Raw genomic sequence first — 22,260 nt, 5'->3', positions numbered from 1 at the left:
GGCCATGGATTCCTCAGGTTTCCGAGGGGTTGTGACCCAGGGGAGGCCACGCGACGAAGACTGAGGGTCGGGGGTGTTGCTGGGGGGTAACAGTTGTGGTGGGAGGTGGGAGGGGCTGCAGGCTGCAGCGGAGGGGCGGGGCCTGGAGTGAGCGTGGCAGGAGGTGGGTGGAGCAGGAGGTGAAGCCTGGGGGAGCGGAGCAGGAGGTGGGGCCTGGTGGGCGGGGCCTCAGCGTAGGCCTCAGGTCGCAGGGGAGCAGCGCGCCTGAGCACCCCAGGACCTGCGCTCAGGTGAGCTGCGCTATGCCTTCCTTCCTGGGGCTCTTGGTGGTGACAGACATGGGGCGGGGCCTAGGGCGCTGGTGCATCCCAGCAGCTCGGAACTTCTCTGGACCTGAGTAGGAGTTGATGTTACCCAGGGGAGACCCCAAAGGGAAACTTGGTGGGACCCTGAGCCTTCCTCTTGAGAGCTACTTGTCCTGGGGCCCTCGGAAGGGCTTGGGGACCTGTGCCCCCTGCCTGTTTAGCAGTTTGTGCCTGCCTGTGATGTGTTTCTGGAGTGAGGCTAACTGGCCTTTCATCAGCCTCAGAACCCAAAGAGGTAGAAACCCACGTGATCCAAGTCCTTTGGTGACCAAACAGGGGCTGGTGCCCAGGGAGGGCCATGATTTGTCCAGGGTCACTCAGCTCTGCCCACACCTTGACAGAGACTCTGATCACTCCTCCCCACTGACCCACAGATCCATGACCCCAGGACCCCCATCTGGGAGCTCTCGCTGGTCTCATCTGACCATGTGCTCCCACCTGTGCCCCTCCTTCTCCAGCAGCCAGAGGGAGTCTGAGAACCAGCTTTCAAAAGAGACGCACATGCACACCACCAGACCAAACCCCCAAGTCACACCACTGTGGTGACTCCAGCTTAGAATACCACTGGGGCAAGTGTCAGGGCAGGGAGGACAGCTGATATGTCATAGAACCTGGGCACTGGGGGACCCTGAAAGCCAGATGAGGAAGGGGCAGATGTCTTAGGGGTGAATCTTCCACCTGGGCATGGCGGGGCTGAGGAAGGGGTCCCCAGGATCCAGGGAGGGGTAAAAGCAGGAGAGGGGAGGGGCACCCATGTCTCTCCCCTCCCCCACTATCGGCCCCCTTCCCCCACCCCTGATGGGAACTAGGAGACCAAAGTCCGCCCCAAGGTCAAAAAATTGATTGTTTTGCAGGGAGCAGGCAGGTGTGGGGCTGTGGAGAGATTGGCAGGGGAGAGCACAGCCGCTTGTGCTCTGGCCTGGACTCAGGGGCCACGTCTGGAAGGTTGGACCGAGGCCAGGACTGTGCCCCCACCCTTGGGGGTGGTAAGGAGCAGCCTTGGCTCAGGCTTTCTGCCAGGGCTGATAAGGAGCCCTCCTGGGGCTCCCACAAACGGTTTATCGGTTTATCACTGGGGACAGCCTGCAGGCTTCAGGAGGGGGCACAAGCATGGAGCGGCTTTGGGGTCTACTCCAGAGAGCGGTAAGACCAGTGGGATTGGGAAGACCCCTTAGGCCTTCTCTCTACATCCCTCAGCCCCCTCCCAAGCCCCTGACGCTGGCCCCTCCTGGCCTGTGTCCTGACCTCGCTTCTTCCCACCCCTGCCCCTCTTTTCTAGCCCGCTCCCCTCAGTCCCTCCCCCACTCCCCCGCCACCATGCTTATTTGACACCCTTAAGTCACTGACCTCATTATTGCCAGATGCCTCCCCACCCCCCCGGCCTCTTGCCCCGATCTCATGCCCACCTTGCCTGCACAGCAACAACTGTCCCCAAGATCCTCTCAGACCGTCTACCAGCGTGTGGAAGGCCCCCAGAAAGGGCACCTGGAGGAGGAAGAGGAAGACGGGGAGGAGACACTGGCCCACTTCTGCCCCATGGAGCTGAAGGGCCCTGAGCCCCTGGGCTCTAGACCCAGGCAGCCAAACCTCATTCCCTGGGCAGCAGCAGGACGGAGGGCTGCCCCCTACCTGGTCCTGACGGCTCTACTGATCTTCACTGGGGGTGAGAGTCGTCCCCCTCCCCTGAAGTAAAAGGCCTGGGCTGGGGGTCCAGAGGTGGGCACAAAGAGAATCCCCATCTTGCCACCCACCAGCCTTCCTTCTGGGCTACGTCGCCTTCCGAGGGTCCTGCCAGACATGCGGAGACTCCGTGTTGGTGGTCAGTGAGGACGTCAACTATGAGCCTGACCTGGATTTCCACCGGGGCACACTGTACTGGAGCGACCTCCAGGCCATGTTCCTGCAGTTCCTGGGGGAGGGGCGCCTGGAGGACACCATCAGGTAGGGATGGCCCTGCCCCATCCTGTTCTAGAGTGTCCCTCCCCTCCTCTGCTCAGACTGGGCCTCCCTGCCTCCTCGCCCAGGCCTCTGGTGTCCGGGTCCCCCTCCTGAGTCCTCCCATCTGCCTCCCTGGTCCCTCTGTTCAGCGGTCCTGGGAAGGATGGCAGGCATTCGGAGCTGAGGTTCCAGGGGACTGAGGCTCTGAGGGTGGCATATTTGGGAGGTGAGGGAGCTGACTGTCTGAGATCAGAGGGGTCCAGCATCCAATATCAGACCTGACAGACCCAGAAAAGCCTTGAAAGCCTAACACAGGCGCCTAGATTTGGACCTGTGGCAGTAGCAGGGAGCGCTGAGGGGTTCTTAGAAGGCGCATTCTAGGGAATCAGAAAAACAAGCAAGCAAGCCTGGGCAATATGGCGAAACCCCGTCTCTACTAAAGAAAATACAAAAATTAGCTGGGGATGATGGCAAGTGCCTGTAGTCCCAGTTACTTGGGAGCTTGGAGGGGGAGGATTGCCTGAGCTGGGGAGGCGGAGGTTGCAGTGAGCCGAGATTGCACCACTGCACTCCAGCCTGGGAGACAGAGCGAGACTCTGTTTCAAAAACAAAATAACGGTGGGGCACAGTGGCTCACGCCTGTAATCCCAGCACTTAGGGAGGCTGAGGCAGGTGGATCACTAGGTCAGGATATCGACACCACCTTGGCTAACGCGGTGAAACCCCGTTTCTACTAAAAATACAACATATTAGCTGGGCATAGTGGCAGGCGCCTATAGTCCCAGCTACTTGGGGAGGCTGAGGCAGGAGAATGGCGTGAACCCAGGAGGCGGAGCTTGAGATCGCGCCACCGCACTCCAACCTGGGCAACAGAGCGAGACTTCCATCTCAAAACAAAACAAAACAAAAACAAACAAGCAACAATAACAAAAGAAAAAAAAAGAAAAAGAAAAACAAGCAAGCAAATGCATTTGTGGGTGCAGATTCCGAAGCTAGGTCCACCCATAGCCCTCTTTTGGGAGGGGAGTAATTTTTCAGCAGATTCGCCTGAATTTTCTAAGTAGGTGATCAGCTGAGCTACAAATAGTAGAAGATGGAGATTCTGTTTTCCAATGCTTATACCTTCTAAGTTTTTTTTTTTTTTCATTTCTCATTGCATTGGAGAGGACATTAATTTAAGGTAACAGTGGCAGTTAAAGGTATCTTTTCCTATTTCCTGACTTTAATAGCAATGCTTTTATAATACTTTGCCATTAAGAATGAACTTTGCTGTGCTCCAGACAGCTTTTGAAAATGAATTAAGGAAGTTTCCTTTTATTCCTAGCTCACTGAGACATACATTTATTTATTTATTTATTTATTTATTTATTTATTTATTTATTTTATATATTTTTTGAGACAAGAGTTTTGCTCTTGTCACCCAGGCTGGAGTGCAGTGGTGCAGTCTTGGCTCACTACAGCCTCCGCCTCCCAGGTTCACGCGATTCTCATGCCTCAGCCTCCTGAGTAGCTGGGATTACAGGTGCGTGTCATCACGCTTGGCTAACTTTTGTATTTTTAGTAGAGACAGGGTTTTGCCATGTTGCCCAGGCTGGTCTCCAACTCGTAAGCTCAAGCGATCTGCCAAAGCACTTCGGCTTCCCAAAGTGCTGCGATTACAGGCATGAGCCACCGCGCCAGCCTCTTTTTTAATGTTTATATAGTAATTTGTGTTAATAGATTTCCTTATCTTCATGAGCTCAATGCTAACCTTGATCAAGGTGTATGATTACTCTTTTGATATGTTGCTGGGTTCACCTGCTGGAAGACCTTAAGTCTGTGGAATCAACAATGTTCAGGGCTTTATTTTTTCAGATGTGTGCCACTATGCCCAGCTAATTTATTTTTTCTTTTTTTGAGACAGAGTTTCGCTGTTGCCCAGGCTGGAGTGCAATGGTGTGATCTCGGCTCACAGCAACCTCTACCTCCCGGGTTCAAGCAATTATCCTGCCTTAGCCTCCCAAGTAGCTGGGTTACAGGCACCTGCCACCACACCCGGCTAATTTTTGTATTTTTAGTAGAGGATTTCACCATGCTGGCCAGACTGGTCTCAAACTCCTGACCTCAGGTGATCCACCCATCCCGGCCTCCCAAAGTGTAGGGATTACAGACATGAGCCACTGAGCCCAGCCTAATTTTTAATTTTTTTAGTAGAAATGAGGTCTCCCTATGTTGCCCAGGATGGTCTCAAACTCCTGGCCTCAAACAATCCTCCCACCTCAGTCTCCCAAAATGCTGGGATTATAGGCATGAGGCACCGCACCCAGCCTGCTCAGAGCTTTTAAATTAAATTACAGGCTGGGTGCGGTGGCTCAGGCCTGTAATCCCAGCACTTTGGGAGGCTGAAGTGGGCGGATCACAAGGTCAGGAGATCGAGACCATCCTAGCTAACACAGTGAAACCCCATCTCTACTAAAAATACAAAAAATTAGCTGGGCGTGGTGGCAGGCACTTGTAGTCCCAGCTACTCGGGAGGCTGAGGCAGGAGAATGGCGTAAACCCGGGAGGCGGAGCTTGCAGTGAGCTGAGATCCGGCCACTGCACTCCAGCCTGGGCGACAGAGCGAGACTCCGTCTCAAATGGCATGAACCCAGGAGGTGGAGTTTGCAATGAGCCGAGATCGCGCTACTGCACTCCAGCCTGGGTGACAGAGCAAGACTCTGTCTCAAAAAAACAAAACAAAACAAATACAAAATTAGCCGGGTGTAGTGGTGCATGCCTGTTATCCCAGCTACTTGGGAGGCTGAGGCAGGAGAATCGCTTAAACCCAGGAGGCAGAGGTTGCGTTGAGCCAAGATCGTGCCACTGCACTCCAGCCTGGGCAACAAGAGTGAAACTCCGTCTCAAAAAAAAAAAAAAAATTAAATTAAATTACATTAATTTTTTTTTTTGAGTGCAATCTAGGCTCACTGCAGCCTCGATTTCCCAAGCTCAGGTGACTGTCCCATCTCAGCCTCCCGAGTAGGTGGGACTCCGGGGGGGCCACAACGCCCATTTAATTTTTCATTTTTATTTTTTCAAAATTATTATGTTTTTTAGAGACAGGATTTATTTATTTATCACTCTGTTGCCCAAGCTGGAATACAGTGGCGTGATCTTAGCTCACTGCAATCTCTGCCTCCCGATTTCAAGTGAGTTTTGTGTCTCAGCTTCCCAAGTAGCTGGGACTACGGGCGTGAGCCACCACGCCCAGCTAATTTATGGTTTGTTTGTTTGTTTGTTTGTTTTGAGACAGAGTTTCACTCTTGGTGCCAAGGCTGGAGTGCAATGGTGCGATCTCGGCTTACTGCAACCTCCACCTCCTGGGTTCAAGCGATTCTTCTGGCTCAGCCTCCCGAGTAGCTGGGATTACAGTCATGCGCCATCACACCCAGCTAATTTTGTATTTTTTGTGGAGATGGGGTTTCTCCATGTTGGTCAGGCTGGTCTCAAACTCCTGACCTCAGGTGATCCGCCTGCCTCGGCCTCCCAAAATGCTGGGATTACAGGTGTGAGCCACTGTGCCCGGCAATTAATGTATTTTTCTTAGAGACAGGGTTTCACCATGTTGGCCAGGCCGGTCTCAAACTCCTGGACTCAAGCAATCCTCCTACCTCGGCCTCCAAATTTCTTGGATTACAGGCATGAGCCATGGTGCCCAGCCTGTTCAGGGCTATTTTTTTTTTTTTTTTTTTTTTTTTTTGAGCAGTGTTTGGTTGTCTGGGTACAGGCTGAGCAGGTAGATAGTTTGACAGGTCTAGAAGCGGGGTGCGGCACTGAGGTAAAAGACGGATAGCAGTTTTGGGGAGAGAGCAAGGATGTTGCGGTGAGCCGAGATCGCGCCATTGCACTCCAGCCTGGGCAACAAGAGTGAAACATGGCTCTGGGTGGGATGGAGAGGGAAGAGACAGCGGGGGGAGATGATAGACGTGGAGTTATAGGACATTTGTCATGTTCAATGGGGTTGAAGAGCAGGTACAGCGAGGGTAACTGGGGGAGTTGGAACCTGACAAAGTCTATTCAGAGAGTAGGATTCTGGAACCTTGAAAACTTCCTGATACAATATGTCCTATGTATCTCAGAGTCTCCAGCACCTACCACAGTGCCTGGCACTTACTAGATGTTCAATAGATCCTCAATGGATAAGTATTCCAGAGATGGAGTGTGGGTAATGACAAGATGCAGGATACAGTCCAGGCGCAGTGGCTCATGCCTGTAATCCCAGCACTTTGGGAGGCCAAAGCAGGTGGATCATCTGCGGTCAGGAGTTCGAGACCAGCCTGGCCAACATAGTGAAATCCTGTCTCTACTAAAAATATAAAAATTAACTGGGTTGGCCGGGCGCGGTGGCTCAAGCCTGTAATCCCAGCACTTTGGGAGGCTGAGACGGGCGGATCACGAGGTCAGGAGATCGAGACCATCCTGGTTAACATGGTGAAACCCCGTCTCTACTAAAAAAAAAAATACAAAAAACTAGCCGGGCGAGGTGGCGGACGCCTGTAGTCCCAGCCACTCGGGAGGCTGAGGCAGGAGAATGGCGTGAACCCGGGAGGCGGAGCTTGCAGTGAGCTGAGATCCGGCCACTGCACTCCAGCCTGGGTGACAGCGCGAGACTCCGTCTCAAAAAAAAAAAAAAAAAAAATTAACTGGGCGTGGTGGCGCATGCCTGTAATCCCAGCTACTCGGGAGCCTGAGGCAGGAGAATCGCTTGAACCTGGGAGGCAGAGGTTGCAGTGAGCTGAGATCGCACCAGTGCACTCCAGCCGGTGCGACAGAGCAAGACTCCATCTGAAAAAAAAAAGAAAAGATGCGGCGTGTGACCAGGGAAGTGGAGTGCCTGGACTGGAGGTGACAATGATGAGATAATTAATTCATTTATCCAACAAATATTTTGGGGGATCCACTATGTGGCAGGTGCTAAGCTAAGCAGGTGGTGGTGAGATAACAGAGACTAAAACAGTTTAACTTTGTTCTCATGGTGCTTACAATCCACTGAAGAAAACCAATACTAAACTAACAATCATTCACGACTACATAATTACGACTGAAATCATTGCTTTGAAAGAAAAGCAAAGGATGTGAGGCTCAGTGTGGTGGCTCACATCTGTAAGCCTAGCACTTTGGGAGGCTGAGGTGGGAAGATCGCTTGAGCCCAGTTTGAGACCAGCCTGAGCAACATAGAGACATCCTGTCTCTTAAAAAAATAATAATTTGGCCGGGCACGGTGGCTCACGTCTGTAATCCCAGCACTTTGGGAGGCCAAGGCAGGTGGATCTCCGAGGACAGGAGTTTGAGACCAACCTGGCCAACATGGTGAAACCCTGTTTCACCCTTTTTAGTCTCTACTAAAACTACAAAAAAAATTAGCTGGGCATGTTGGCGGGCACCTATAATCTCAGGTACTTGGGAAGCTAAGGCAGGAGAATCGCTTGAACCTGGGAGGTGGAGGTTGCAGTGAGCCGAGATTGTGCCATTGCACTCCAGCTTGGGCAACAAGAGTGAAACTCCACGTCAATAATAATAATAATAATTTAAAAAAATAAAAAATTAGCCCGGTGTGGTGGTGCATGCCTAGAGTCCCAGCTATTCAGGAGGCTGGAGCAGGAGGATGGCTTGAGCTTAGGAGTTCAAGGTTGCAGTGAGCTATGGTCATGCCACTGCACTCCAGGTTGGGTGACAGAGCAAGACCCTATCTCCAAAAAAAAGAAAAGAAAAGGGGCCGGGCGCTGTGGCTCACACCTGTAATCCCAGCATTTTGGGAGGTGAAGGTGGGCTGATCGCCTGAGGCCAGGAGTTCAAGACCAGCCTGGCCAACATGCCAAAACCGTCTCTACTAAAAAAATACAAAACTAGCTGAGTGTGTTGGTGGGCGCCTGTGGTCCTAGCTACTCAGGAGGCTGAGGCAGGAGAATCACTTGAACCCAGGAGACAGAGGTTGCAGTGAGCCGAGATTGCACCACTACACTCCAGCCTGGGCGACAGAGTGAGACTGCGCCTCAAAAAAAAAAAGAAAAAGAGAAAAAAAGAAAAAGAAAGAAAGAGAAAGAGAGAGAGAGAGAAAGAAAGAAAGAGAGAGAGAGAGAAAGAAAGAAAGAGAGAGAGAAAAGGGTGTAAGGAAAGACTATAACCAGGGTCCTGATTTAGACTGCAGTTCAGGGAAGGCTTCCTTGAGGAACTGACGAGTCCAAACTGACAGGATGAGTAATTTGCCAGGCAAAGAGACTGTGGAAAAAATATTCAGGTCAAGAGTCACCACTTGCGAAGGGTCTGAAATGGAAGACGGTGGCCTCTTGGAGGAAGGGAAAGACGGTCCACGTGGCCGGTGAGGTGGATGTAGCTCAGGCCCTAAAGGGCCTTACTGGCTACTTTAACTGTTTTGAATTTCATTCTAAGAGGAAAGAGAGAGAACTGGAGTGTTTTGAACAATATAGTATCATTAGATTGGAGGGATTTTTTTTTAAGGTTGGGTGTAAAGAATGGAGTTGATTGTACTCATGAGACCATAATACAGTGTATGCATTGGTCGGTGAAAGGACCTTCCTTTCCCATTAATTTTCCTGCCTCATCTCTGAGTGATCCTCCCCACTCCCCTCCCCATAAGCACCTCATCTCATGCTTTTGATGTGTGCCTTTAAATATACATATGAGGCGGGTCGCAGTGGTTCATGCCTGTAGTCCCAACACTTTGGGAGGATCACTTAAGGCCAGGAGTTCAAGACCAGCTTGGGAAACATAGCAAGACTTCCTATCTACAAAAAATTTTTAAAAATCAGTGGTTGGTGGTGTACACCTGTAGTCCCAGCTGCTCAAGGAGGCTGAGGCAGGAGGATGGCTTGAGCCCAGGAACCAGTGATTCCCCTGGGTACCTTGGTGTAAAGTGTCTCCATGAGGCCCACTTGGAGGATAGGGGAGATGAGGAGGGTCTCTGCCTGCCCAGTTAGCTTTTTTGAAGAAAAGTGTTTGGGTGTCTGGTGTGTGTGTGTGTGTGTGTGTTGACGTGGGAGGGAGCGGGGTTAGGGGGAGAGAGTTTGGCTTGAGCTGGGAAGAACCTACAGGATGATGGGCAGGACTCCCAGCTATGGGAAGTCAGGTTTTAAGCAGTGGGAGGTCTTGAGATTCTCGGGGGCCGCCCTGGTAGTGATGGGAGAAAATGGGTCTGTGGAGGGCCCTGCACAGTGGCTCACGCCTGTAATGCCAGCACTTTGGGAGGCCGAGCCGGGCAGATCACCTGAGGTCAGGAGTTCAAGACCAGCCTGGTCAACATGGTGAAACCCGTCTGTACTAAAAATACAAAAATTAGCCGGGCATGATGGCACCTGCCTGTAATCCCAGATAGGAGGGAGGCCGAGGCAGGAAAATGGCTTGAGCCAGGAAGGCAGAGGTTACAGAGAGCAAGAGTGGGCCACTGCACTCCAGCCTGGGCGACAGAGGGAGACTCACACTAAAAAAAAAAAAAAAAAAAAAGCGTCCACAGGGAGCGCTCTTTTCCTAAACTCAGGAACCCTTCGCTGCCCCTGACCCTGGAGACCCCACGTCTCTGGCATCCTTCCCTCTTCCCTCCCTCTCCTCCGGGCACTCAGAAAAGTCCCCACCTCTCTCCCGTTAGGCAAACCAGCCTTCGGGAACGGGTGGCAGGCTCGGCCGGGATGGCCGCTCTGACTCAGGATATCCGCGCGGCGCTCTCTCGCCAGAAGCTGGACCACGTGTGGACCGACACGCACTACGTGGGGCTGCAATTCCCGGACCCGTGAGTGGGCGCGGGCGGGGGCCGCGCGGGAGGGGGACGCAGCTTGGGGCGCTCACCAGCCCCGCTCCCCAGGGCTCACCCCAACACCCTGCACTGGGTCGATGAGGCCGGGAAGGTCGGAGAGCAGCTGCCGCTAGAGGACCCTGACGTCTACTGCCCCTACAGCGCCATCGGCAACGTCACGGTGAGCACCTCTTGCCCGCTCCTAGGATGGGGCGCTGCACGAGCCCTTTCCTGGGTCTCGGAGTTGGGACGCGGGGAGCGTGCCTCACCGTCCTCTTGTCCCCAGGGAGAGCTGGTGTACGCCCACTACGGGCGGCCCGAAGACCTGCAGGACCTGCGGGCCAGGGGCGTGGACCCAGCGGGCCGCCTGCTGCTAGTGCGCGTGGGGGTGATCAGCTTCGCCCAGAAGGTAAGTGCCCCTGGACAGAGTGAGGGCGTGGGCCTGGGAACCGGAGGGTCGGACTGCCAGTGAGAATGATTCAGGGTGCTGTGAGAGGGAGACAGGAAAGAAACATGTGGATGGTAAGAAAATATAAGCTGGGCACAATGGTTCTCACCTGCAATCCCAGTACTTTAGGAGGCCAAGACAGGAGGATCGCTTGAGGCCAGGAGTTCAAGGGCAACACAGTGAGATACCCCTCTCTACTTAAAAAAAAAAAAAAAAAATTCTTTATTTTATTTTATTTTATTTTATTTTATTTTAGTTAGCTGGGCTGGTGGCACGTGCCTGTGGTCCCAGCTACTCTGGAGGCTGGGGTGGGAGGATCGCTTGAGCCCAGGAGTTCCAGGCTGCAGTGAGCTATGATCGCACCACTGCACTCCAGCCTGGGCAACAGAAAGGATTCTGTCTCAAAAAGAAAAAAAAAAGAAAGAGAAACAGAGAAGGGAGGGAGGGAGGGAGGGAGGAAGGAAAGAAGGAAAATGTTGGCTGGTCTGGGAACTGAATCAGAAGGAAAAAAAATTTTGGCTGGGAACAAATTGGGGGTTGGGGGAAATCAGATGGGGAAGGGAACAGGAATATGGGGTACCATGGGGCCCGGTGGGGTTTGAGGGCTGCCCAGGAGCTGCTGAGGTTGGGAAAACACAGGCCAGGTGGTGGCCCCACGCCCTCTCCGTGGGATGGACAGTTGCAAGCAAAAGCCTTGCCATTTGCTGGTTTCTCCTGCCCTTATGAATCTGGTTTTTTTCTGGGAGAAGGAGTCCTCTAGTCACCTTCCTCCCCAGGTGACCAATGCTCAGGACTTTGGGGCTCAAGGAGTGCTCATATACCCAGAGCCAGCGGACTTCTCCCAGGACCCACACAAGCCAAGCCTGTCCAGCCAGCAGGCTGTGTATGGACATGTGAGTCTGGGGAGGCTGGCCCTGCGGTTCCTGGGTCCCGAGGCCATACCTTCTTGCTCAGAATGGGGCTGGCATGTTTTTCATTTTTCCTGAAAGCCCAACTCACAGCTTCGCGTGGGCACCCCTTTCCCCGCAGGTGCACCTGGGAACTGGAGACCCCTACACGCCTGGCTTCCCTTCCTTCAATCAAACCCAGTTCCCTCCAGTTGCATCATCGGGCCTTCCCAGCATCCCAGCCCAGCCCATCACTGCAGACATTGCCTCCCGCCTGCTGAGGTGAGGGGAGTATTGGGGACCAGGAGAGGAGGAGGCAGAGAGAGGGAGGCTGCAGCGAGGCCACAGGGTGACTGTGGGTGAACTAGAAAAAGGTGACTCTTGTTTAAGGCTGCAGTGAACCATGATTACACCACTGCACTCCAGCCTGGGAGACAGAGAGACCCTGACCTTCTTCTTCTTCTTCTTTTTTTTTTTTTTTTTTTGAGATGGAGTCTTGTTCTGTCATCCAGGCTGGAGTATAGTGGTGCAATCTTGGCTCACTGCAACCTCCACCTCCCGGGTTCAAGTGATTCTCCTGCGTCAGCCTCCCGAGTAGCTGGGATTACAGGCGTGCACCACCACACCAGGCTAATTTTTGCACTTTTAGTAGAGAATTTCACCATGCTGGCCAGACTGGTCTCAAACTCCTGACCTAGTGATCCGCTTACTTCGGCCTCCCAAAATTCTGGGATTACAGGTGTGAGCCACCACGCCTGGCCGAGACCCTGACTCTTAAGAAAAAAAAAAAAAAGTGACTCTTCTGGACAGACACGGCCTTTCTCCAGGGTTCACTGTCTGGCAACTGAAGTTCCCACTGGATTGCACACCTACCTCAGCTGAGAACCGTCCAAGGCAGCCCTGACTGCACTGCCCTGCCTAGGCAGGGTCCAGAGGCAGCAATCTGGAGCCAGAAAGGGTGGGAAGGAAAGAAAGAAGGAAAAGAGTGATTTGAACTCTTCTGGGTCTCTCTACAACTTCCAACCCTTTCTGCCTTCCTCCTCTCCAGGAAGCTCAAAGGCCCTGTGGCCCCCCAGGAATGGCAGGGGAGCCTCCTAGGCTCCCCTTATCACCTGGGCCCCGGGCCAGGACTGCGGCTAGCGGTCAACAACCACAGGACCTCCACCCCCATCAACAACATCTTTGGCTGCATCGAAGGCCGCTCAGAGCCAGGTATGCTGTGTGTCCAGTATCACTCACAGCTTGTGGTGGGCTGGGGGGAATTTCTGCCCATACATCCTGGCAAGATAGGGGGCTGGTGCAGGAGGCCCCAAGAGGGGACAGGAGTGGTGCCCAGAGGAGGGAAGCTGGCGAGTTGAGGCTGAACTGGGTCTGATGGTGGCAGCAGTGAAGAGACCTCACCTTCCAGCCTGTCTAGTGATGGAATGGGGGTTGTTGCCCAGTATTGAGCTCCCCAGCACTGGAAGTGAGCAAGCCTAAGTTGGATGATGTTGTAATAGAAACTCAAGCAAAGGCCGGGTGTGGTAGCTCACGCCTGTAATCCCAGCACTTTGGGAGGCTGAGGCGGGTGGATCACTTAAGGTCAGGAGTTCGAGACCAGTTTGGCCAACATGGTGAAACCCCGTCTCTACTAAAAATACAAACATTAGCTGGGCGTGGTGGCACGTGTCTGTAATCCCAGCTACTCCAGAGGCTTAGACAAGAGAATCGCTTGAACCCTGGAGGTGGAGGTTGCAGTGAGCCGAGATTGTGCCATTGCACTCCAACCTGGGCAACAGAGCAAGACTTTGTCTCAAAAAAAGAAAAGAAAGAAAGAAGAAAGAGAGAAAGAGAAAGAAAAAGAAAGACGAAAAGAGAGAGAAAGAAAGAAAGAAAGAAAAAGAAAGAAAGAAAGAAAGAAAGAAAGAAAGAAAGAAAGAAAGAAAGAAAGAAAGAAAGGAAGAAAAAGAAAGGAAGGGAAGAAAGGGAAGGAAGGAAGGAAGGAAGGAAGGAAGGAAGGAACTCAAGCATGAAAGAGAGATCAGATCAGTTTAGATAGGACAGATGGCCCTTTCAAGCGTAGCTGGGCGTGGATGGCAGTGGAGAATCAAAGTAGGTAATTGAAGATGGGGCAACAAAGCCAAGACTCTGTCTTCACAAAATATTTAAAAATAAAAGAAATTGGCAGGGTGCAGTGGCTCGAGCCCGTAATCCAGCACTTTGGGAGGCTGAGGCGGGTGGATCATGAGGTCAGGAGATCGAGACCATCCTGGCTAACACAGTGAAACCCCATCTCTACTAAAAATACAAAAAAATTAGCCGGGCATGGTGGTGGGCACCTGTAGTCCCAGCTACTCGGGAGGCTGAGGCAGGAGAACGGCGTGAACCCGGGAGATGGAGCTTACCGTGAGCCAAGATCGCGCCACTGCACTCCAGCCTGGGAAACAGAGTAAGACTCCGTCTCAAAATAAATAAATAAATAAACAAACAAACAAACAAAAGAACTTAGCCGAGCATGGTGGCACACATCTGTGGTCCCAGCTACTTGGAAGGCTCAGGCAGGAGGATGGCTTGAACCAGGGAGTTTGAAGCTGCAGTGAGCTATGATCGCATCACTGCACACTCCAGCCTGGGTGACAGAAACCCTCTAAGTCCAGAATGACCGCAGGCACCCAGGTGAAGGAGTGTGCCATCCAGGGAGGGCCAAGAGGGGAGAGGTGCCCTCTTTAGGGACTGGAGGGACTACAGGGCTGGGGTTGCCCAAATGTGATGGGCTGAGAGATACAGGCTGATGGAGGATGCCCCCAGGGTACAGGAGGTAGACTTTGGGTACTGCCAGTGTCAGAAGTGTGTCCCAAACATCCCCTCCCCAGATCACTATGTTGTCATCGGGGCCCAGAGGGATGCGTGGGGCCCAGGAGCAGCTAAATCCGCTGTGGGGACAGCTATACTCCTGGAGCTGGTGCGGACCTTTTCCTCCATGGTGAGCAACGGTAAGGTCAGGGTCAGGGCCTGGGCCTGGGCTAGGCAGCGGTGGACCTGTGACCCGAGGAGGATAGGGCAGAGAGGCAGTGAGGGACACAGACTGGCCAGTGGTCAGTTGGACCTCGGCATCCACATTGTACCTGAGTGGCCCTGGGCCAGTCACTTCACCTATATTTCCTCACCTAAAATGAAAGTGAGGCCAGGTATGGTGGCTCACGTTTGTAGTCCCAGCACTTTGGGAGGCCGAGGCAGATGGATCACTTAGGTCAGGAGTTCGAGACCAGCCTGGCCAACATGGTGAAACCCTCTACTAAAAATACAAAAATTAGGCAGGTGTGGTGGAGGGCGCCTGTAATCCCAGCTACCAGGGAGGCTGAGGCAGGAGAATCGCTTGAACCTGGGAGGCGGAGTTTGCAGTAAGCCAAGATCGCACCACTGCACTCCAGCCTGGGCAACCGAATGAGCCTCCGAAAGAAAGAGAGAGAGAGAGAGAGAGAGAGAGAGAGAGAGAGAGAGAGAGAGAGAAAAGAAAGAGAAAACAAAGAAAAGAAAAAAGTGATATGAATGATAATCATAGTCCATGGGTCTGTGTCAAGATTAAGCATGTTGGGTTGGACATGATGGCTCATGCCTGTAATCCCAGCACTTTGGGAGGTCAACGCAGGAGAATCACTGGAGGCCAGGAGTTCAAAATCAGCCTGGGCCACCTAGGGGGACTGCATCTCTACAAAAAAAATTTTTTTTTAATTGGCTGGACTTAGTGGCCACTATGCCTGTAATCCCAGCTACTTAGGAGGCTGAGGCGAGAGGATCACTTGAACCTGAGAGGTCAAGGCTTCATTAAGCCATGATTGCACCACTGCACTCCAGCCTGGGCGACAGAGTGAGACCCTATCTCAGAGAGAGAGACAGAGAAGCAGAGACCCTGGGGGATCAGGGCAGAAGAAGACAAAGAGAGGGCCTTTGCTTGGCCTATGCTAAGCCTGTCCTCCTTCCCCTCTGCCCCCAGGCTTCCGGCCCCGCAGAAGTCTCCTCTTCATCAGCTGGGATGGCGGTGACTTTGGGAGCGTGGGCTCCACAGAGTGGCTAGAGGTGATGTGGGGTCCTGGGCAGGTCGTTAGGCAGTGGGGAGAGGTGGGGGCGGGGGATTCCCACTCCACACTGGTCACCCACCCACAGGGCTACCTCAGTGTGCTGCACCTCAAAGCCGTAGTGTACGTGAGCCTGGACAACGCAGTGCTGGGTGAGCCGGGGCAGTGCCACCACCTGGCCCCCTGGGGTCCACCCTTGCCTTTGGGGCTAAGCCCTGAGCCTGGCATCCCTCCCCTCCCCGTTTTCCAGGGGATGACAAGTTTCATGCCAAGACCAGCCCCCTTCTGACAAGTCTCATTGAGAGTGTCCTGAAACAGGCAAGAGCACCCCAGGAATAGAGGGTGAAGGGGAGTAGGTTGGGGGGAGGAGCAGAGCGTGATCAGTGCCCTCCCCCCAACCCCAGGTGGATTCTCCCAACCACAGCGGGCAGACTCTCTATGAACAGGTGGTGTTCACCAATCCCAGCTGGGATGCTGAGGTGTAAGTTGTGGGGGTAGAAAGAGCTGGGGAGAGATGTGGGGGAGCCTGAACCCACAGATCCCTCCAACTTGCCTACCCCCAGGATTCGGCCGCTACCCATGGACAGCAGTGCTTATTCCTTCACGGCCTTTGTGGGAGTCCCTGCCGTTGAGTTCTCTTTCGTGGAGGTGAGACGTCCTCCCCCTGCCCCAGACACAGCGCTAGTCTCTCAGCCTGTCTGCCTCTGCCCCAGCGTCCACCCTGTCCTGGCAGGACGACCAGGCCTACCCGTTCCTGCACACAAAGGAGGACACTTATGAGAATCTGCATAAGGTGTTGCAAGGCCGCCTGCCCGCCGTGGCCCAGGCCGTGGCCCAGCTCGCAGGGCAGCTCCTCATCCGGCTCAGCCACGATCGCCTGCTGCCCCTCGACTTCGGCCGCTACGGGGACGTCGTCCTTAGGCACATCGGGAACCTCAACGAGTTCTCTGGGGACCTCAAGGTTCAAGAGGCCCACCCTGCTCTTGGCCTCTGGGAGTGGGAGGCACTGCCCAGGCCAGGGGATCCGGCCCCTTCTCTCTGCAGCCCCTGGGGTCTAGGTCCTCTCTGGCAATCCAGCCCTTTAACCCCCTGCCTCCAGTCTCCCAGCCCCCAGCACGTGCCATCTCCCAACCTGGCAGGTGCAGGATCTTCTCCCCACTCCCTTCATCCCACCCCCAGCACTCTGTCCTCGTCTACCTCCTCCCTCCTGCCAGGTCTAGCCCCCTCCCCCATGCTAGGCGGGGGCCCTTGTCACCACGCTAGGCGCGGGTTCTGGCCCCTGCCGCCAGCCCCAGCCCGCGCCTCCGTCCCCAGGCCCGAGGGCTGACCCTGCAGTGGGTGTACTCCGCGCGGGGGGACTACATCCGGGCGGCGGAGAAGCTGCGGCAGGAGATCTACAGCTCGGAGGAGAGAGACGAGCGACTGACACGCATGTACAACGTGCGCATAATGCGGGTGAGGCCCCGCCCCTCTCGCCCCGCCCCCAGTGTCCTGCCCCTCCCCTGGGGCTCCGCCTCCCGGACCTGGCCCGGTCTGCGAGCTCCTCTCTCTCCCCGCCTACAAAGTCCCGGTCCTCTGGGTGCTCTCTTCCCAGTCCTGGAAGCGCAGTGCTCATAGATCGGTCAGGCTGGAGGACCCGAGCGATCAAAGTGATGAAATGGATAGGGAAGGCCAGCCCTTTAGCCACAGTAGCCTGGTTTACTCCTGGCAGAATTGGGACAACTTACCCTCCCTCACCTCTCCTCGCTGACTCCCCTCCTATAGCTCCCACTGCCTCCTCGAGCCTTCTGGAAAGAAAAAGCATGTCCACACTTGTCCACAGTACAAGGTTACAGACTGGGAAGTGCAAAACGCTAAAGATATTCAGAGTATAGAGAGTTGTTTTCCTTCTGGCAATGAAATGGGTGAAATCCAGAAAGGCTGCCTGGAGGAGGTGTCAGGTGAAAGTTAAGAGCTTATTCCTTCACCAATCCCTTCTGCTTAGCTTTGAATCCTTTGCAGCCCGCACCCCACCTCCAGTTCCAACTCCTCCTCTTCCTTGCATTTCCTCACTCCAAGAACTCAACCCCTCAACCCTTTGATCTCAAGAAATGGGTGAGTAGGGACTGTGGCCATGGGGAAAGGTCTGCAGGGCAAAATAGTAAATAGGATAGTCTTCAGTGAGTGTGGGATGAGCTGGGAACTGCAGTGTACACAGAGTCACGTGTGCACATGCACTCACAGTTTTCAGAGTGAACATGGCTACCCCTTGGAGGCTCATGTTCTCTCTCCTCCTTGCATTTTCCTGCTTGTGCCCTCTACCTGTCCCCCTTGACCATTTACAAACCTATTGCTCTTGCTCATTCTCCCTTGCCCAGACTAGAGTGCAGTGGCACCATCTCTGCTCACTGCAACCTCCACCTCCTGGGCTCAAGCGATCCTCCCACCTCAACCTCCCTAGTAGCTGGGAGTACAGGCACATGCCACGACGGCTGGCTAATTTTTGTATTTTTTGTAGAGACAGGGTTTTACCGTATTGCCCAGGCTGGTCTCAAACTCCTGGCCTCAAGTGATCCTCCCACCTTGGCCTCCCAAATTGCTGGGGTTACAGGCGGTGAGCCACTGCATCTGGCCTTCTCCTCTCCTTCTTATATCTCTCTCTGCATTCACTCTTCTTTTCTCTTTGTCTCCTCTACTGTGACACGGGTGACCCTGGGGTGAGGCAATAGATTGGATATGGTTCATTCTCATTCACAGATCTTGGTTTAACCTCAGCTGTGTCAGCATCCAGAAGACAAAAAGATACCCTCTTTTCAAAGTTGCCATACCCCTGTCCCCACCAGGGATAAAAGGGACCTGTGTGTTAGACGCAAGACTTAGGCCAGGCACAGTGGCTTATGTCTGTAATCCCAGCACTTTGGGAGGCCAAGGTGGGTGGATCATCTGAGGTCAGGAGTTCGAGAACAGCCTGACTAACATGGAGAAACCCTGTCTCTACTAAAAATACAAAATTAGCCAGGTCTGGTGGTGCATGCCTGTAATCCCAGCTACTCAGGAGGCTGAGGCAGGAGAATCGCTTCAGCCCGGGAGAGATAGGTTGCGGTGAGCCGAGATCGCGCCATTGCACTCCAGCCTGGGCAACAAGAGCAAAATCTGTCTCAAAAAAAAGAAAAAAAAAAAAAAAGGCATTATTCAGGCCAGGCTCAGGGATGGAGAGGGAAGGACTCAGGACTTCAGAGCCTGCAATAGGGTTGGGTCAGACCTAGTGAATTTTGTGGCTCTAGACCAGGGATTGGTGAACTACTGCCATTGGCCAAATTGAAACTGCTGCTTGTTTTTTGTTTTTTGTTTTTTCTGAGACAAGGTCTCACTCTGTTGCCCAGGCTGGAGTACAGTAGCATGATCTGGGCTCACTGCAACCTCTGCCTCCCGGGCTCAAACAATCCTCCCACCTCACCTCAGCCTCCTGAGTAGCTGGGACTGTGAGGACACATCACCACACTCCGCTAATTTTTAAATTTTTTGTAGAGATGGGATCTCATGATATTGTCCAGGCTGGTCTCGAAATCCTGGGCTCAAGCGACTCTCCCACCTCAGCTTCCCAAAGTGCTGGGATTACAGGCGTGAACCTCTGCTGCCTGTTTTTATAAATAAAGTTTTATTGAAACATGGCCATACTCATTGGTTTTCATGCTCTCTATGGCTACTTCTGTGTAACAGCAGCAACGTTAAGTAGCTGCAATAAAAGCAGCATATTTAGGCCAGCAAAGCCTAAAATATTTACTATCTGGCATTTCGCAGAAAAAGTTTGCTGACTTCGGCTTTAGACTGTGACTTGGATCTTGAAGAACAGGCAGGACGTGGGTTGATGCAAAGTAAAGAGGACATTTCAGGGTGGAGAGACCCAGAATTTGGGTGTGACAGTGAAATCAGTCTGGTTTTACTTGGTAGCAGGGTGTGGACCAGCAGAGCCAGAACAGGGGCCCCATGGAGAGGCAGAGGGGAGGGAAGCACCAAATGGGGTTATCAATCAACCGTGGGGAGCCTCGAACACCAGGATTAGAAGTTTGGATGTTAAGGGTGTTAGCATCAAGGAAATTAGGGAGGTTTTTGAGCAGAGAGGTGATGTGAGCAAAGGGGAGTTTTTATTTTTATTTATTTTTCTTTATTTTATTTTATTTATTTATTTATTTTTTGAGACGGAGTCTCGCTCTGTCGCCCAGGCTGGAGTGCAGTGGCGCGATCTCGGCTCACTGCAAGCTCCGCCTTTTGGATTCAAGCGACTGGGTGAGGAAGGAAGACTAAGGAGAACTACATGTAGGCTTAGGGGTTCTAGAGATACAAAGAAGGGGAGGCCTGGCTCGGCGGCTCACGCCTGTAATCCCAGCACTTTGGGAGGCCGAGGCAGGTGGATCACGTGAGGTCGGGAGTTCGAGACCAACCTGGCCAACATGGTGAAACCCCCGTCTCTACTAAAAACACAAAAATTAGCTGGGCGTGGTGACGGTCGCTTGAACCCGGGAGGTGGAGATTGCAGTGAGCTGAGATCGCGCCATTGCACTCCAGCCTGGGCGACACAGCGAGTCTCCGTCTCGAAAAAAAAAAGCAAGAAAAGAAAAAACAAGTAAAAGAAAAAGCACAACTGGTGCAGTTTTGTTACAGGTATAGTAATTATACAAATAAAGCAAAAAGAAAAAGAAAAACAGGAGAAGCCCAGCTGGTGAACATATCCTACCTAGCCACTGGTGACGTCACAGGATGGCTATTCCTGATTGGGCAACCAAAGGGAGGTGGGACTTAAGGACGCTTTCAACTCGTAGTTATTCAGCAGGTAGTAGGTCCCAGGCTAGATTAGAAAATCCCCGCATTTTTGGAGGCCGAGGCGGGCGGGTCACTTGAGGTTAGGAGTTCGAGACCAGCCTGGCCAACATGACGAAACCCCGTCTCTACTCAAAACACAAAAATTAGCCGGGTGTGGTGGCGGGCGCCTGTAATCCCAGCTACTCTGGAGGCTGAGGCAGGAAAATCACTTGAACCCCGAAGGTTGCAGTGAGCTGAGATCGCCCCACTGCACTCCAGCCTGGGCGACAGAGCGAGACTCGGTCTCAAAAAAAAAAAAAGAAAAGAAAAGAAAACAGAAAAAAACAAAAAGGCTGGCTGGCGGGAAGTGCGATTCGGGCCTTTGCTCCCAAGCCTGAGCCCCCCACCCTGACCTGATCCCCCACTCTGCGCAGGTGGAGTTCTACTTCCTTTCCCAGTACGTGTCGCCGGCCGACTCCCCGTTCCGCCACATCTTCATGGGCCGCGGAGACCACACGCTGGGCGCCCTGCTGGACCACCTGCGGCTGCTGCGCTCCAACAGCTCCGGGACCCCCGGGGCCACCTCCTCCGCCGTCTTCCAGGAGAGTCGCTTCCGGCGTCAGCTAGCCCTGCTCACCTGGACGCTGCAAGGGGCAGCCAATGCGCTTAGCGGGGACGTCTGGAACATTGATAACAACTTCTGAGACCCTGGGGATCCTCAGATCCCCCTGTCCCCTTGTCGAGAGCTCCTCTGCTCCTCGCTTCAATGATTCAGGGTCAGGGAGGTGGCTCAGAGTCCACCTCTCATTGCTGATCATTACCCCTACACGTCTCTCCACGGAGCCCAGACTGCAGCACAGATATCCACACACCCCAGCCCTGCAGTGTAGCTGACTCTAATGTGATGGTCATACTGTCGGTTAATCAGAGAGCAGTATCCCTTCAATCACAACCCCTTCCCCTTTCTGGGGTCCTCCATACCTGGAGACTAGGCCTTGGGACCTGGCCAGCTCTCTTAGCGGGAGAGATCGCTGGCACCATAGCCTTATGGCCAACAGGTGGTCTGTGGTGAAAGGGGCATGGAGTTTCAATGTCAATAAACCACCTGATGTCAATAAACCATCTGGTGACATCTGTTATTGATAAGTGCCTTCATGCTTCTTCCTCACCCTCATGCCCATCCCATCCCATCATCCCTTCCTGGAGACCTAGGAAAGGATTAGGCAGAAGGGACCAGAGAGGGTGCACACAGGAATGCTGTCTCCATGGGGAAAACTGAGCTGTTTCTATCACTTAAGGAAACTGCCTAAGGAAATATTGAGGGCCCTTTCTCCAAAGACCACCATAAAGCAGGTGGTCTTTGGAGAAGGGGCCTTCAGTATCCTTTTTTGTTTTTGAGACACAGTCTCACTCTGTAACCCAAGCTGGAGTGCAGTGGCACAATCTCGGCCCACTGCAACATCCGCCTTCCGGGCTCAAGCGATCCTCCTGCCTCAGCCTCCTGAGTAGCTGGAACTACAGGTGCGCACCACCATGCCTGGCTAAATTTTTTTTTTATTTTAGTAGAGACGGGGGTTCCACCATGTTGCCCAGGGTGGTCCTGAACTCCTGAGCTCGGGTGATCTGCCTGCCTCAACCTCCCAAAGTGCTGGGATTACAGGCAGGAGCCACCACACCCGGCCAGTATCTTGTCCTGGGATGAGGAATGGTTACATAATTTGCAAGACCTGCTGCAAAATGAAAAGGCAGGACCCCTTGCTCAAAAGCAGAAATAAGCTGGGCATGGTGGCTCATGTCTGTAATCCCAGTGCTTTGGGAGGCTGAGGCGGGAAGGTCATTTGAAGCCAGGAGTTCAAGACCAGCCTGGACAACATAGGGGAGAACCTGTCTCTACAAAAAATAAAAAACTTTAGCGGGGCATAGTGGTGTGTATCTGTAGTTCCAGCTACTCAGGAGGCTGAGGTAAGGCAGGGATAATTTGAGCCCAGGAATTTCAGGCTGCAGTGAGCTATGATCAAGT

General features: G+C 53.2%; 1 protein-coding gene across 21 annotated transcripts; it reads left to right on the top strand.

Annotated features, from left to right (window-relative positions):
• Positions 1-233: 233 nt before the first annotated feature.
• TFR2 (transferrin receptor 2) lies at positions 234-21,359 on the top strand. 21 transcript variants are annotated; one of them, XR_012432255.1, is made up of 19 exons: positions 234-290; positions 1,220-1,508; positions 1,785-2,028; positions 2,120-2,306; positions 9,928-10,068; positions 10,141-10,252; positions 10,358-10,480; positions 11,296-11,412; positions 11,549-11,688; positions 12,455-12,618; positions 14,259-14,368; positions 15,380-15,462; positions 15,550-15,613; positions 15,712-15,779; positions 15,866-15,942; positions 16,025-16,109; positions 16,195-16,422; positions 16,776-16,916; positions 20,675-21,359. XR_012432255.1 is itself a non-coding variant. In XM_005549244.5 (19 exons), the coding sequence occupies exons 2-19, from the start codon at positions 1,476-1,478 to the stop codon at positions 20,942-20,944; spliced, it is 2,397 nt and encodes a 798-aa protein (XP_005549301.3). In that variant the 5' UTR covers positions 234-290; positions 1,220-1,475; the 3' UTR covers positions 20,945-21,359. The 21 variants fall into 21 exon arrangements, 6 of the variants coding, with proteins under 6 accessions (XP_005549301.3, XP_015302646.3, XP_045245499.2 ...); XR_012432252.1 differs by having other exon boundaries at positions 11,269-11,412; XM_005549244.5 differs by having other exon boundaries at positions 14,259-14,378.
• Positions 21,360-22,260: the final 901 nt, after the last annotated feature.

This window comes from Macaca fascicularis, chromosome 3, assembly GCF_037993035.2.
Source record: "Macaca fascicularis isolate 582-1 chromosome 3, T2T-MFA8v1.1".
NCBI classification, from domain to species: domain Eukaryota; kingdom Metazoa; phylum Chordata; class Mammalia; order Primates; family Cercopithecidae; genus Macaca; species Macaca fascicularis.
The sequence above is the reverse complement of the archived record's forward strand: the minus strand, read 5'-3'. Positions and strand labels throughout refer to the sequence as shown.

What these genes read in the sequence shown, in the direction of transcription:
- TFR2 (XM_015447160.4), top strand. Translation starts at nt 1,476, where the DNA reads ATGGAGCGGCTTTGGGGTCTACTCCAGAGAGCG. An exon ending in CCTGGACAACGCAGTGCTGG is followed by an intron (nt 15,614 to 15,711) that starts GTGAGCCGGGGC and finishes CCCGTTTTCCAG; the next exon opens with GGGATGACAAGTTTCATGCC. An exon ending in ACAACGTGCGCATAATGCGG is followed by an intron (nt 16,917 to 20,674) that starts GTGAGGCCCCGC and finishes CACTCTGCGCAG; the next exon opens with GTGGAGTTCTACTTCCTTTC.